Below are 14791 nucleotides of genomic sequence, written 5' to 3' on the forward strand. Positions count from 1 at the left end.
GATAGATAGATAGATAGATAGATAGATAGATAGATAGATAGATAGATTTCCAGAACTGGGCCTGGTGTTAAACCTCTGTAATCACAACACTGAAGAGACTGAGGCAGGAGGATTGACATAAGCTCATGAGGCACTGTCTCAAAATAAATACATAAGATAATTTGATTTCAGAGCTGAGCCTGGTACCATTTATCTGTAATCTCAGCGCTCAAGGCTGAGGCAGAAGGATCATAAATTAGAGGCCAGCCTGGGCTGCACAAAACAACAACAAAACCACAGAGGTTGTTTTTGGTGTTTGCTTGGTTTGGTTTTCAGTCTGTTTGTTTGTTTGTTTGTTTGTTTGTTTTCAATACAGAGGTCACACAGAAACAGGCTGGGCTCCAGGAGGCACTCGGCGCCCTCCGACTTGGATTCCATTTGGTTCCCTAAGCACAGCCCTTTTAGAACTCCCTGGTCTTGCAGTAGACAGCTGCAGAGAAGCAGCTTTGGCATCCTGGAGAGCAAGGTGTGTTGTTCATCAGGAAAGAGCAACACCAAGAGGGACGGCAGACAACGGGCAGACAGACACCAAATCCAGGGAACCAGTGCAGCCCAAAGCTACCCAGGGAAGATACTTGCTGGTACCCTGCTGAGTGGGCCCAGATGGTCACTGTCCTCCAACCCAGGGAAAAGTGCCAGCCTTTTCTGACCTGGAAGGTGATGATGGACAGCTTCAAGGAGCCGGAGACAGCGATGGTGTCCACGAGGTCGTAGGGCACGCGGTGTGAGTACTGCAGGAAGAATTTCCTGTCCACCGTCACCTGGTGGGAGAGAGTTGTGGGAGGAGTGGAGGCCAGGCTACGCCTGAGCTTTGCCCTCAGAAACGACGAGCTGCTTTTTTGCTTTTTTAGGATTTATTTCTTTTTATAAGTGCTCTACCTGGATATACACCTGCACGCCAGAAAAGGGCACCAGATTTCATTACAGATGGTTGTGAGCCACCATGTGGGTGCTGAGAATTGAACTCAGGACCTCTGGAAGACCAGTCAATGGTCTTAACCGCTGAGCCATCTCTCCAGCCCCAGGTGCTGCTTCTTACAGCCAGCTCTTCAAGGCAGAGGCATCGTCTTCAGTGCAGTGCCAAGGACAGAATGTGTGAGTCGCTGCACTCAGACCCTCTGTCCACTGGGTTCCTGTTTCCAGCTGGCGTTCAGTCATTCACTTATTACTCTAGGTTTATTCTTGTTTTTCAGAACACTTTTTAGAGTTATTTTATTTTAGGTGTACAGGTATTCTTCCTGTGTGTTTGTATATGTACCACATGCATGCCAAAAGAGGGTGCTGAATTCCCTAGAACTGGAGTCACAGATGGTCATGAGCTGCCATGTGAGTGCAGGGAACTGAACTCCAGACCTCTGCAAGAGAAGCAAGTGCTCTTATCTGCTGAGCCATCTCTCCAGCCCCGAGATTTATCTTTTTAAACTTTATTCATATCAGGTAATTTTTTGTTGATGTTGTTGAAACAGGGTCTCATGTAGCCCAGGCTGGCCGTCAAACACCCTGTGTAGATGAGGATGACCTTGAACTCCTTGATCTTCCTGCTTCCATCACCCAAATCCTGGAGTTACAGGTGTGTACCACTGTGACTTAGTTTGTGCAGAGCTGGGATCAAATCCAGAGCTTGGTGCATGCTAGGCAAGCACTCTGCCAAGTGAGCTCTATCCCAGCCCTTACCTGGGATAACAGCTAGGTGTGCTTATGGGCAGCAGAGGAAAGGCAAGCTCAGGTTCTGCTGGGAGGGAAGGAGAACCCCAGCATCACACAGACAAGCTCAGGAAAAGACACACTCACCCCACCCCAACTCAGAGACAGTGCCCAGGCTGTAAGGACACTTGGCCTTCAGCAGAACCTGAAGGAAGGTTAGAACAGTGTGTGTCAACAGATACGCGTTTGGAGCGAGGGTGTAGCCCAGTGGCAGAGCAGTTGCTGAGTTTGCAGGAGGCTAGGTGTGATCCCCAGCACCGTAAAAAGTAGATGTCGCTAGGGACCAGTGGAGGATGGGTGGAGTTAACTTGGACTTTGGGACAAGTGAGGCTCAAGAGGAGCTCTGGACAGTTGAGAGCTGCGGGAGGGAGGTCACTGCTAATCCAGCAATCAACCCCACACCTGTGCATACAAAATCGACTCTAATACATAAAAGTAGGAGAGGGAACTAAGAAGACAAGGGTTCCAGAGAGAGAGGAAAGGGATCAGAGGAGGGGATTGGGAGTGTGTGCGTCCAAAATGCCATGCCATGGGGGTATGAAATTATAAATACAAGGGCTTTGTTTGGGTTTTGTTTTGTTTTTAAGACACGTGAGGCCTAAAAACAACATGGTGACAGATTTTTGAGGTCTTATTTTCTAAGGAATAAAAGCAAGAGACGAATTTGCCGATACAGGCTGCAGTGTTGTAAGGCCAAGGGCAAAGGTCGCCTCTGTGCAGTGTCCTGGCCGCGACCTGATCTCAGTGAATGTGACTCCCCCAGGGAGCCCGCTGGGGGAGGGCTTTCCCACTCACCTCAAAATCCGACTCCTGCACCAGGAAGCACAGCTCAAAGAGCATCCCCTTCTTGAAGGGCATCTTCATCGTCCTCTCCTCAGGCCCCCACTGTCCCTGCTGCCTGGTGTTGCAAACCACATACCCGCCTTCTTCAAACCGGGGATTGAAATGGAAGGCGACGTCATTGCCACCGGAGCCGGTCTGAAAGTTCACGATGATGCTAAAGCAGAGAAAGGAGAGGAAGGAGCCTCACCAGGGTCGGACGGTAGCTCATCTGACTGCCTGGTGTGTTAGCACGTTTTGGGGTTCATCAAATTTAGACGTGACGTATTTTGTGCCATTATTGCATTGTGCCCTTCCCGTGTTCTTTCATTAAAAAGTAAAGCAAATGGTTAGTTAGGGAAAAATGACAACATTAACAACCACAGGTTCTCGCCACAGGATACAGAGAAATCACGCTAGAGCCGGGCTGGACCTCAGTAGCTGGCAGTCGGTGCTCGGAAGGTGCTCAGCAGGCTGGTGGGGAGAATTGCCACCAAGCATCTTCCTCAGCCATGCAACACCATCGTCCATGATTACCCACAAGACCCACCCAAGACTGGGTCAGATAGCATTCAGTGCGGCGGAGGGAGGAGGGGCTCTTGACACCTCACCCTTCCCTGGGATTTTCCGGCAGTTAATGGCGGACTTGGGGCTGGGGGGGAAGCAAGAAGTATTTTCCTTCAGTGGGCAGCCATATTACTTAAGCGCTCCCGCTCCTGTAAGCATGCTTTAACTCATGTTCATAGAAGCAACCTTTATAGAACCCGCTGGGTCACACACACATACATGGAATGGGGGGAGGGCTAATGGGAAGGGGAAGGGGAAGGGGACAAGCGGGAGTAGGAGGGAACAAGAGAGGGCAATGGAGGTGAATAGGATCGAAATAATTATACACATGCATGAAACTGTCACAAGCAACATGCTAATAAAAACATTTCACAAATTAAAAGCAAGAAAAAAACTGTTTTAGAATTTAATTACAATCTATATCAAAGATGAACATTAACAATTTTGCCAAGGGCTGGAGAGCTGGCTCAGCAGTTCAGAGCACTGGCTGCTCTTCCAGAGGTCCTGAGTTCAATGGTGGCTCACAAGAGGGAATCTGATTCCCTCTTCTGGCGTGTGTGAAAACAGAGCACTCACATGCATAAAATAAATAAATGTTTAAAAAGAAAAAAAGGAGAGGGAGGGGTAGAAGGAGAGGGAGGAGGAGAAGGAAAAGGAGGAGAAGAAGAAGAGGAAGAAGAAAATTTGCCCACTGGGGGCTGGAGAGGCTCAGAGGTTAAGAGCACTTGATGTTCTTGCTGAAGACCTGGGTTTGCCTCCCAGAACCCAGAACCCAGAACCCATGTGATGGTGCAACCAGTCCCAGGGGATCCAAAAGCCCCTTCTGACCTTTATGGGCAACAGGCATACGTGTAATATACAGACACGCAACACACACGCAGGCAAAGCACTCATACACATAAAATAAAAAATGAAAAATATCATTAAAGAAAAATGTTTCCAGGAACAGTTTTGGAAGCGGGCACTGTTGGAAGCCAGCCATAACCTGCTCAGTGGGGAAAGGAAAGAACAAATTCAGAACAGGTGAGATGGCTCAAAGACACTCGGAGCCAGGCCTGACCACCTGGGTTTCATCCCTGGGAACCTCGAAGTGGCGGGGAATAACTCCTGCAAGTTATCTCACATCCACACATACGCCATGGCATGCACAGACACACACACACACACACACACACACACACACACACACACACACACGTGTAATTAATAATTTTAAAAAGAAAAAGAACCAATTCAAAAATCACATGAGATGTTCTCCAGGCACGAAACACCTTCACTCCTGAGTGTGGGCCTCACGGAGTGCTGCTGTGTTTGGGGGCATATGAGGTATGGAAGTCAAACTTAGATTCTGATCCCAGCTCCACGGTGTAGCTTGACATGGCCCTGGGCCCACACTAACTCGGTAAGTTCCCCTTTCCACTAACAGTGCAAAAATGCCCATTCTTGTTTCCTTCCTGGGGGGAAGCCTCTCCCCATGGAGAGCGCAGCTGGGGCTCCAAGAGGAGCAGTTAAAATCACAGAGACTTCAGGACAGGCAGGCTCCCACAAGAAGCTCCATCGGTGTGTGCCCTGCCTCCCTGTGTCACAGCCAGGCTTCAAGTCTGAGGCTCTCCTCCCAGGTGCCCACAGTCCAGCCTTCCCTGAACTCCTGAAGGGGCTGGTGGCCACTCCTCTACTCACTCTGGACTCCATAGTCCAAATACGGAGCTTTGTCACCTGTGCCCTGCACAGTACCCAGTACTTGGCCTCCCTCTCAAGTGGGGGAGGCTGTTCGAGTTTTCTGTTGGAAAGGTGTTCTGAAGTCCTCAAGGGCTGGTGCCTCAGACATCAGGGCCTATAAGGAGCTACCGTGGCCCCAAGCTGGGGCCTGTCCCAGCTGGCCAAGTGTTTGGGAGGCTGCGGCGGACACAGGATTACAACACTGAAGCCTTTGTCCTTTTTTCAGACAGGTCTCACGTAGCTCTGCCTCAAACTTGCTGTGTAGCTGAGGATGGACTCGAACTCCTAATCTTCCTGCTTCTGCCGCCTGCATCTGATAGTATGATTATGTGCCACTTGCACCTGGTTTGTTTTTTCTCCTGCCCCCTGTCCCCCGCCCATGCCAGGGTTGGGACCTAAGGCCTTGCACATGCTAGGCAAGCATTCTACCACTACAGCCCTGAGCCCTTTATTTGTATCACATCAGACAACACTGCTTTTTTAATTCCCCAGGATGTATTTCTGCATTCCCAGCGTTGTAGCTTCTATCCTGTGCTTAGAAAGTCCATGTCTGGAAAGAGGATCTCTCCTAAGCCCCAAGGAAAAGGCACCAGCTCTGGGAGGGAGAAGGGCAGTCTCTAGCAAACGCTGGAATGGGGCTTCCCTGGTGCTGGAGGAAGATGGGTAGGGGTCAAAGGCTCCGGGACAGTCTCCAGCTGGGAGGCCACAGGACAGTGCCCCGAAGCCTTGCAGGGATCTCACACAGGCCCCATAGCCAACATGACTGTGACTACTCAGTAAGACAGCAACGGTGGGAAACTAGGTGGGAAAAGCCAGCTAGTATCTGAATAGTCAGAGTGAAGCTGTGAATAGTCACTGAATAGTCACTGAATAGTCACAGTGACATGAAGGAGACTCAGGAAGTCTTCCCAATGCCCCATGGAAGGCCACGATGGGCTGCTGGGATCGCGATGGACATTGTGACTCTAGTGGGAGCAGGGCTGGCTCTTCAGTTGGCAGCTGCCACATAAACCCAATCAAAACCAATGAAAGCAGCATGCCTCAGCAAAGGTGAGCCAGGCTACAGGAGAACCAGGGGCGTCTGCAGCCCCTAAGAAGACTCCCTGGTGCTTCACTGTCCTGGCCCTCTTTTAATTTTTGATTTTGAAACAGTCTTAATAGCCTAGGCTGTCCTTGAACTCACTCAGTAGCACAGGAAGGCCTTGAACATGAGATCCTCCTGCCTCAGCTTTCCCAGGAGCTGAGCTGATAGAGCCACTAAGGGGTTACTTTTATTTTATTTCTTTTTAAGATAGCATTATCATATATCTCAGGCTAGCCTCAAGCCTGAGGCTGACTTTGAACTTTTTTTTTGTTTTGTTTTCAAGGTAGGGTCTCACTATGTAGCCCTGGCTTTCCTGGAACTTACTATGTAGACCAGGCTGGCCTCGAACTCAAGAGATTCACCTATCTCTGTGACTTTGAACTTCTGATCTTACTGTACCTCCCATTTCTGTGCTTGGATTATAGGCGTGTGCCACCATACCCATGGCTTTATGTGTCCTAGGCAAGCACTTCACAAATTAAGCTACGTCTCCATTCTGGGGTCACTCCTGACAGTTTTCCTAGGACTCAAAAACTGACAGAGAGACCTGGATAGACAGAGATCACACCCTGCTCTTCCAGAGGACCCTAGCTCAGTTTTCTACATCCACATCAGGCAGCTTATAACTGCCTGTAACTCCAGGAAGGATCTGACACTCTCTTCCGGCCTCCTCTGATGCCTGCACACACATGGCGTACATGCACAGACGCACACACGCTATAGAGAAGATTAGATAAAGCTCCCGTGGGAACTAACGGCATTTCTCTTTCTGCAACACCCTGTCACAGCGTCAAGAGCACTTCCTGTGGCCTGCTATTCTGGCTGTGTCACTGCCCTCCTCAGATGGTGAGGAGGGAGCAGGGTGCTCAGGGCCCAGGAGTCTATGGGGTCTGTCAATGGTGCTGGGATGGCAGAAGGTGTGAGCAGGGCCAACCGCGCCCCCCCCCCCCCCCCCCGCAGCTCCATGGTTGTTGAGTGGGGGATTATCAACGGCATCCACATACTTATCTGCGGAAGAGTTGATGGTCCCCTTGATTTTGATCTCAAGTCCCTCCTTCAGCCCTCCTCGGATTTTTCCAGTAAAGGGGACGGCCTGCAGAGGGGAAACGGAGAGATATCAGTGGGCTGGCACTTGGCCTGGTGTGACAATACCCAGTTAGTGCTGGGTGGGTGGGCATGGCCGTCGAGGAGCCAGAATCCGAGCTGCACGGATCGTAGGGGCCCTCATAGAAGCAGGCCCAATCCAGTTAGTCACACAGTCGTTCTGAGAACGTCAGAAGACTGCATGACTGTGACCTGACCCCGAGTTCCACAGTGTGCAGGAAATGACAGCTGTAGAGCCTACCAGAAGGAAACAGCATGCAAAGGGCCTAGAAGGTACGAATTAGGTTAATGGTGAGGGCTGCTGGCCCCAAACCAAGCTCACAGGAAGACCTCAGGGTCCTGACTCAGGAGGCCGGAAGACCACAGGTATCTCTTTTGGAATGGAAGCTATTTCCTCCAAAGAGAGGGTCAAGAGGAGAGGAAGGTATCCCTTCCCACCACCACGTAACGACAACAGCCAGGACCTAGACCTGAGGCCTGCTTGGGCTTGTGGAGGCAGCCTTGCTCCTGAAGCTCTCAGCTTCTTTCCTTCCCTGGAGCCACCCCAGAAGCCTGGGAGCACCAGTGTGCCCTTCATCCCAGGCCCTCCAGCAGTCCCTCCATCTGGTCCCTCCACCTCTTCCCAAAGTGTCCTAAAGGAGTGCTGGGTCCCAGTGAGGGTCACCCCTTTTAGAGTCAGAAGGATTCCAGGTTTGAACCCTAGTAATGGATCAATATCTGTGTGGCCTTCGAAAATTTACTCTCTCTGCCTCAGTTTCTTCATTTGTAAATAGAAAGAAAGTACATCCCCTGCTCTCTGGCTCAGCTTCCTCACAAGGAAGGCTGGCATCCCTCTGCCCCTGACCTGCCTTGCCTTGTCCTCTTAGAACCAAATTCCCAAACTGATGACTTACCAACTTGCAGATTATCTTTTATGCCCACAGTGGCTTTGCCTCCTGCAGGGTCTGTCTCTTAGTTCATTCCCATCACTCCACCGTGTTTAATGGCTTTTCGAACATCTCCTTTGGGTGAACACCCTATGTAACCTAAATGTTCTAGGAGCTAGGACGGTGATGGAGCTGAGCGAAGTGGACAGTAGGGATTGGAACCGTCGGCCTCACGCCGTATCTCTAGCAGGGCACCATCCACTCAGCTCAAATGAAGGCTCATTGTCCAGGCCCAGGGCTGGCGGGGGAAGGGTGGTGGCGGGAGGCAAGCACAGGAGACAGTTCAGTACCCTGGGACCATGTTTGGTTTGGGGTCATGCCACAGCATCCCTTTTAATAATTCACTTGGCTGCCTCATTCCTTCACCTGTATATACCTTACATGCTCCCCTCTCCAAACGACACAGCAGCCTGGACTGATTAGGGGTGTGTGCAGTAAGGCGGAACAGTGAAAGGGAGGCTCTCCCATTTACCATCCCCTACCTCTGCGTGAGGGAAGGGACGAGCACTGTAGGATGAATGTATGGACCAAAGCAGAGAATCACTTGAACCACACCTGCTCATGGCCAGCTCCTTCTCTTGAACCCCCAGAAAGGAAGCCCGGAGCCTCAGCTGGGTCCTCAGAGGGCTCCAACGCCTCTGGCTCGCTTGTCAGCTTTGAGAGCCTCCCACTCCAAGCTGCAGCATTGTTTCACATGGAGCTGTGCGGCTTCCTCTGTAAATACCTGGGAGGCTCTCGATTTGAGCTCTTTGGATAAGACTAGAAGGCTCAGTGGTTGAGAGCACTGCCTGCTCTTCCAAAGGACCCGGGTTCAATTCCCATGTGGTTGCACCCACGTGGCAACTCACAACTGCCTGTAATTCCAGGGGATCTGACACCTTCACACTAATGCACATAAAATAAAGTTAAGTAAAAATATGAGAAAAAAAAAAAAAAACAAACAAACCTGGAAACACTGTGGATAGCAGAGCCGCCACACATTCACAAGAACAGAGAAATCTGCGCAATGAGAATGATTTCATGTTCTAATTCTGGGGTGCTGGGGACTCCTTTAAAATGTCTAAGAATTCTTGTTGGGTGTGGTTCGGCATACCTGTGATCTCAGGAGTTGGAAAGTGGATACAGAAGGATCTGGATTCAAGTTTATTTAATTAATTAAAAATACATCCTGTGTTGTAGATATATATGTAAAAGAATGTCTTCAGCGAGAAAGATAGTTCCTGGAATGGCCAGCCATTTATGACACTTCTCTGCAGGCTCAAATTAAGTTCTCACCCAACAGCCCTGACTGAAACGGCAGAAGGAGCTATCGAGAGATGAAGTTATAATACATAAATGCAGGTTTTATTGGAAGCAGCTCTCAGCCACCATGCAGGAGGAGAGAGAGACAGAGACAGAGAGACAAACAGAGAAGAAGAGGATGAGAGATATAGAAAGAAAGAGGAGAGCAGAGGAGAGAGAGATGGGGGAACCAATACATGGATCATATAGTGAAGGGAAGCCCCTGCCCCTGGGCTGGAAAATTCAGGGTAGTGGGCTGGGTATGCCAGCCACACCCTGCAGCGGGTAGGGCCTGAGGAATGCCTGAAACCAACCAAACCAACAGAAAACACCCACCCACCAAATTCAACCCTCTGGCTGTTAGGCCGCAACGCTGGATCGGGATCCACCATGCCTTACATCCTATTTAGGATGCAAAACATCCTTCCCTACCATGCAAAACTGCTCGCATGTAACAGTTCTCAAGCAGATGGATGGGACTCAAGGCAGATGGGCTACAGGATTGGCTATCTAGACATGGCTTTGCGACTATCAGTGCCTTCACTGCAAAGAGACACTCCCCCCCAGCAATAAGCTCAGAGACCTCTGATGTGAACTCAGACCCCCTCCCTCTAAGCCCTAACCTCACCCTCCCCTCTAAGACCGGCAACCTCTCCCCTCTAACGTCTATAGATTTAAAGAACTTCCTTGGCCCAGTGGCTTTCGCTTCTTAGTTCTGTTTGATCTCCACCATGATCCTTCCAGCTTCTCCTGCTGGAAGGAGGTGTCATTAAGGAATTTGATTGGCAGGAATGTGCCTCAGCTCCTGTCTATCACTAACCAACACCCCATCAAGATTCTCCCTCCTAATCTAACTGGCACTGTCTTCTTGGCCTTCATCCTGGAGTTGTCTAGCCATCCACAACCCCTCGATGCTCTAAGCCCATTTATACCGACCCCACTGTCATCATGTCCGGGAAGTGGCTTCTCCTATCTCATGTTGGCTCTGTCACTGAGTGTCAAATCACAGCTTGCCTGAGTCTGGGTTCCCCTGCTCACACCCTCCTCCCCACTGGCAAGCATGCCTGTGGAACGTGGAAGAACAGGCGGCCTGAGGGAATAGTGGAGTGGCAGGGCAGGAAATGTTTTGTTTCTGTGACGCTAGACCCAGAGTCTCGCACTTGCTAGACAAGCACACTTCCTTGAGTCCCTAGGGCATCCGAAACTCCTCCTGGGGGCTGGAGGAGTAAGAGCCCAGCCTGCTTTTCCAGAGGACCCACGTGCAGATCCCAGAACCCATGGCAGACAGCTCTCTATGAGCAACTCCAGCACAAGGATCCGGTGCCCTCTTCGGCCTCCTCGAGTGCCTACACACATGTGACACCACTCACAGAGACACACACAAACAAAAATAAAAATCAATCCTTTCGAAAAGAAAGAAAAAGAAACTCCTCCCATCCTCTAAACTGTCCTTAGAACTAAGCTGGCCACACACCTTGAAGCCTAAAACTGTGCCGATCTAGAAGCAGGCCTGGTAGCTGTGGGTATGTGCACAGAAAGTGTGGGAGAAAGACAGAGGCAGAGGAAAGATGGACACACCAGTTGTGGTGCTGAGCAGTATGGTTGGTCTTCAAAGTATCATATCAGTCCCCCTCCACACACACACACACACACACACACACACACAAACTGAGATTTCAGTGTCTTTCTTTGAGACAATCTCACGTAGCCCAGGCCCTCTGTAGCCAAGGATGGCCTTGTACCTCCTGCCTCAACCTCCCCAGGTGTTGGGATAGCTGGTTTGTACCACCATCACCACCTTAGAGTTTAGTATCTTAAATGGTATCCCCAAATTCTGAAACAGATTATTTTAACATGAGTGGATCTTATAAGCACAACAGGAGAATAGCGAAAGATGGGAAAGAACCTGAGAATCCACTAAAAGGAAAAAGTTGATGGATAATACTGGAAGGAAATGTCTTTGCTGTTGTTTTGTTTCTGTGATGCTAGGGATTAAACCCAGGGTCTCACACCTGCTAGACAAGCACCCTTCCTTGTGTCCTTATATACATATCATAAGTAGCAAGAAATAATGCTACTTGTGTGGTGGTGTCAATGCAGAAAGGATGAAGGTGGAAACTCTGAGTGAGGTCATGGAATGGCACCATCTGCGTATATTCATTCATTCTGTGTGGTTGTGGGGCTCAGAGGACAACAGGCAGAAGTGTGAGCTCCCTCAAGTGGTGGGGGAGGGTAAGTAGTGGGGAGGGGATTGTTGCCGGGCATTAAACCATGCTGAGCGGACAACGCTGTGTCATAGTCCTAGAATCTGAACTTCTGGTTTTGAGTCCTCCCTGACCAGTGACAGAACAGGGTGTTGAGTTAAACCTGGGAGACCCCATAGAACTCAGACCTTCAGGGAGTCAGGAAGGGATCTCAGCAGAAAATAATGGGACCTGCATTTGACCCCTGCTGCTCCTGGGAGTGGGTGGAGGTGTGTGTTTTCTTTCTCTCAGGATTTATGATCCCATAGGCCTTGGCTCCCAGCAGCTTGTGCTAGTCCTGATCCTGGGCAAGTCACTCATATATGTTTGCCCTAGTCCTTGCAGGGACTCATGGGCCAGCAATGGCAGCCTGAAGCATCCCTGGGAAGATGAAACAAGATGGCAGTGGGAAGTCCTGGTTCAGTGGGGGAACTGACTACAACTGTTCACCCTGAGAAGAATACACCCTCCTCCCTGGCCACACTTGTCTGCGACTCAGAGGCTGGGGACTTTTGCCTCACTTTCCTGTTGGAATGTGCAGAGAAGCAGAGCTTCTGGAGCTCTCCCTCATTCCTGAGGTCAGGGGGCGGGGTGGGGGGTGGGGAGCGGAGGTACCAGTTCCCAGGAAGCAGAGTGACCTCTGGGAACCACTTCAGGGGTGAACAAAGACTACACAGTCTCTGGGGAGTTGGTGGGGGTTCACAGGGAGGTGTGCATAAATGGTTAAGGGTAGGTATTCTAGGGGTGCTTTCATTTGCATTTGGCAGCATGGGTCCAATCACATAAAAGTAACTAATTATCCTAAAGGGACAGGGAGGGGAGTGCTAGCAGGGAACTGTGCCAAAGGTCATATACCAGATATGGTCAGAGGCAGTAATGCCTAAAGACACTCTCCAGATGAGGTCAGGCTGAGAGGAGGAGGCCCTGCTGGGGAGAGGGCTGTCCAGTCCTGCAACCTCAAATAGCAGGGTCCTCTGACAAGCTTACTGCCAAGGTGCAGTGAGCCCCATGGTCCACCGGGGCACACAGCGCAGGCACCAGCTGCGGAAGTATCTATCTGGCAAGCTTTCCAAGTTTTGGCTTGAGGCCCAGCTGTTGCAGAAGTTCAAAGGCCCAGCCAGTGCCCATTCTTAATGGCCGTGTCTCTTCCCTAAGCATCCTAACAGCCTTGGTTTTGGTGTCCTTGTGGATGAGGAAACGGAAGTGCAGAGACTTAGCGTGCTCAGAGCTTCCCAGCTGGTTAACGGCGAACCCAGGATTCCTACACTAGAACTCACGTTCTCAGTCAAGGCGACGTTGTCTCCCTTTCATGAGAAAGCATGTCCTTGGCTCCTGGCTCACTACGGCCACACAAAGGGGTCATCCTGACCAGCCCCAGCTTCTTCTGGGCCCTCAGGGGAGCCTCATTAGACACAGGAGTCAGCAACCAAGAATGGCCCTCAGGCTATGACAATGCCCCTTAGCAGACCGGAAGCAACGTGACTTTTGTACACCATCAGTGGACATGTGGCCACAGTGGCAGAGTCAGTGGGTCACTGAGTGAGACTAGCCTGTTGGGAGGAAGTGAGTGGTCCCCAGGGCAACTGAGGCCCATGGCCTTCATATCTCCCACCAGAATCTGCTTCATCTCTTCCTTTCCTGTGGGAAGATTTCCCTTCAGTGGGAGCACCACAGAAGACTCCAGGAGAGCACTCTCTCTCCCCATGAGCAACCCCTCTCCCTTTTCTGGGAATAAACCAGAGCGATTTCCTTCACTGTTACCCATCTGAGGACATGTGGCAAGACCTCAGCCTTTCAAAGCCTCAGTTTCCCCACTCACAGTGTGGCTACTGAATTTCCTAGTACGTCAACAAGGAACCTGCAGCCAGAAAAAAAAAAAAAAAAAAAAAAAAAAAGCACAAGGCAGCCCTTTGCATACCGCGCTGAAGGATAGTTCCTGTCTCTGTGCCCTTCTGCACACATTCTGGAGATGTTCTTGGGTGAACTCTGGCCCTTGGAGGACAGACACCTCCTTGGCAGGCCTTCCCTGCTGCCCCCCCAGGCTACCCCAGAAATACCTCCATGTACCAGGTGCTGTTTAAACACCCACTTGTATCTGCTTTCTCCTTATCCCAGCCTCGGGAGACAGACTCAACTGTTAATCCCTTATTACAGTGGTAAGTGAGGGCCAAAGAGAAGAAAGTACCATCTGTGACATCCGCTAGCTGTTAAATGGCTGAACGGACGTCTTCTCTAAAGCAGGTACCTTAAGTGCCATGTGGCTGTCTGGTACCTGCCCCCCCCAACCCCAAGCCCACCAACATCTCCACATAAACCATCTCCACCCACCGCCATCTCCATATAAACCATCTCCCTTGTAGATGCTTCCAGGCAGCGTGCAACAGGCACATAAGAATCCACCACATGAATGATGGTGAGTGGAATCCTTGGTTCCCCAGAGGCGCAGGGAGCCCAGCATGAGCAAGAGCCGGAACAGGATGACCCTGCCTGGTACGTCTGTCCTTCACGTGTTATCTATGGAACACCCCACCACTGTCCATGCCACACAACTGTTTCTCCAGCGACCCAGAGCAATCTCCCGCCGGCTGAATCATCCCGCAACTGCACCCTACAACTCACCGGGAACATGTAAGGAGTTTGGGTGTTGATGAAAGCCATCTCTTCTCTCTCTCTCTCTCTCTCTCTCTCTCTCTGGAACCACCTCTCACTCTCTTCCTCGGTAGAACGCTGGACAAGACTGCTGCACGGGGCGGGGCCAGGGAAGCAAATGGCCACTTGGCAGTTACTCAACAGGGAGGTGGGGTGTGGTCTGACACCTAGCCTCCTCCGTCCTTCCTGTGAGTGGCTGAGAACAGTCACATTTGGTTTCTGAAGCTTCTCAGCCTTGGGCCAGCCTCGGGCCCCCGCTGACGTGGCTGTGCTTGTGAGCATGTTTTATCACCGAATCCTGCAAAGCCCAGGCTCCTCTTTGCCTCTGTGTGGGCAGCCGTGGGAAAGGTCTGCTCCAGTGCATAGTATGTGCAGGGAAAATGATGCCCAGGAAATCCAAGGGGCATGAGTGAGGTTGCACAACTCTCTATGGCCACTCTAAAATATCTGCGACAACTTAGGCTTTTCAAAAGTCTTTCTCCCTCATGTGAAAGCTCAGCAATGTAGGAAGAACTATATTGCAAGAAAAAAAACCATCACCACTGAGGTTGTTTATGCCAGATATGGGGGTGCCCTGGGAGCTTCATTTCCATCTGCCTGTGAATTTATGTTTGTTCTCTTTTCCTTCTTATCTTTCTCCTTCTTCCCTCTGTTTG

The 14791-nt window shown here is 50.6% G+C and overlaps 1 protein-coding gene across 1 annotated transcript in view; it reads right to left on the reverse strand.

Annotated features, from left to right (window-relative positions):
• Nucleotides 1–14170, reverse strand: part of Lgals9 (galectin 9) — a 22204-nt gene extending 8034 nt beyond the window's left edge. Inside the window, exons 1-4 of the mRNA XM_055620225.1 lie at nt 14106–14170; nt 6937–7025; nt 2539–2740; nt 690–800 (exon numbers count right to left, since the gene is read on the reverse strand). Coding sequence (XP_055476200.1) covers nt 690–800; nt 2539–2740; nt 6937–7025; nt 14106–14144 — 441 coding nt within the window. The 5' untranslated portion in view covers nt 14145–14170. The remainder of the gene's footprint in view (nt 1–689; nt 801–2538; nt 2741–6936; nt 7026–14105) is intronic.
• Between the last annotated feature and the right edge of the window lie 621 nt (nt 14171–14791).

The sequence above is a fragment of the Psammomys obesus genome, unplaced genomic scaffold (assembly GCF_907164565.1).
Source record: "Psammomys obesus unplaced genomic scaffold, mPsaObe1.curated_primary_1811, whole genome shotgun sequence".
Classification (NCBI taxonomy): domain Eukaryota; kingdom Metazoa; phylum Chordata; class Mammalia; order Rodentia; family Muridae; genus Psammomys; species Psammomys obesus.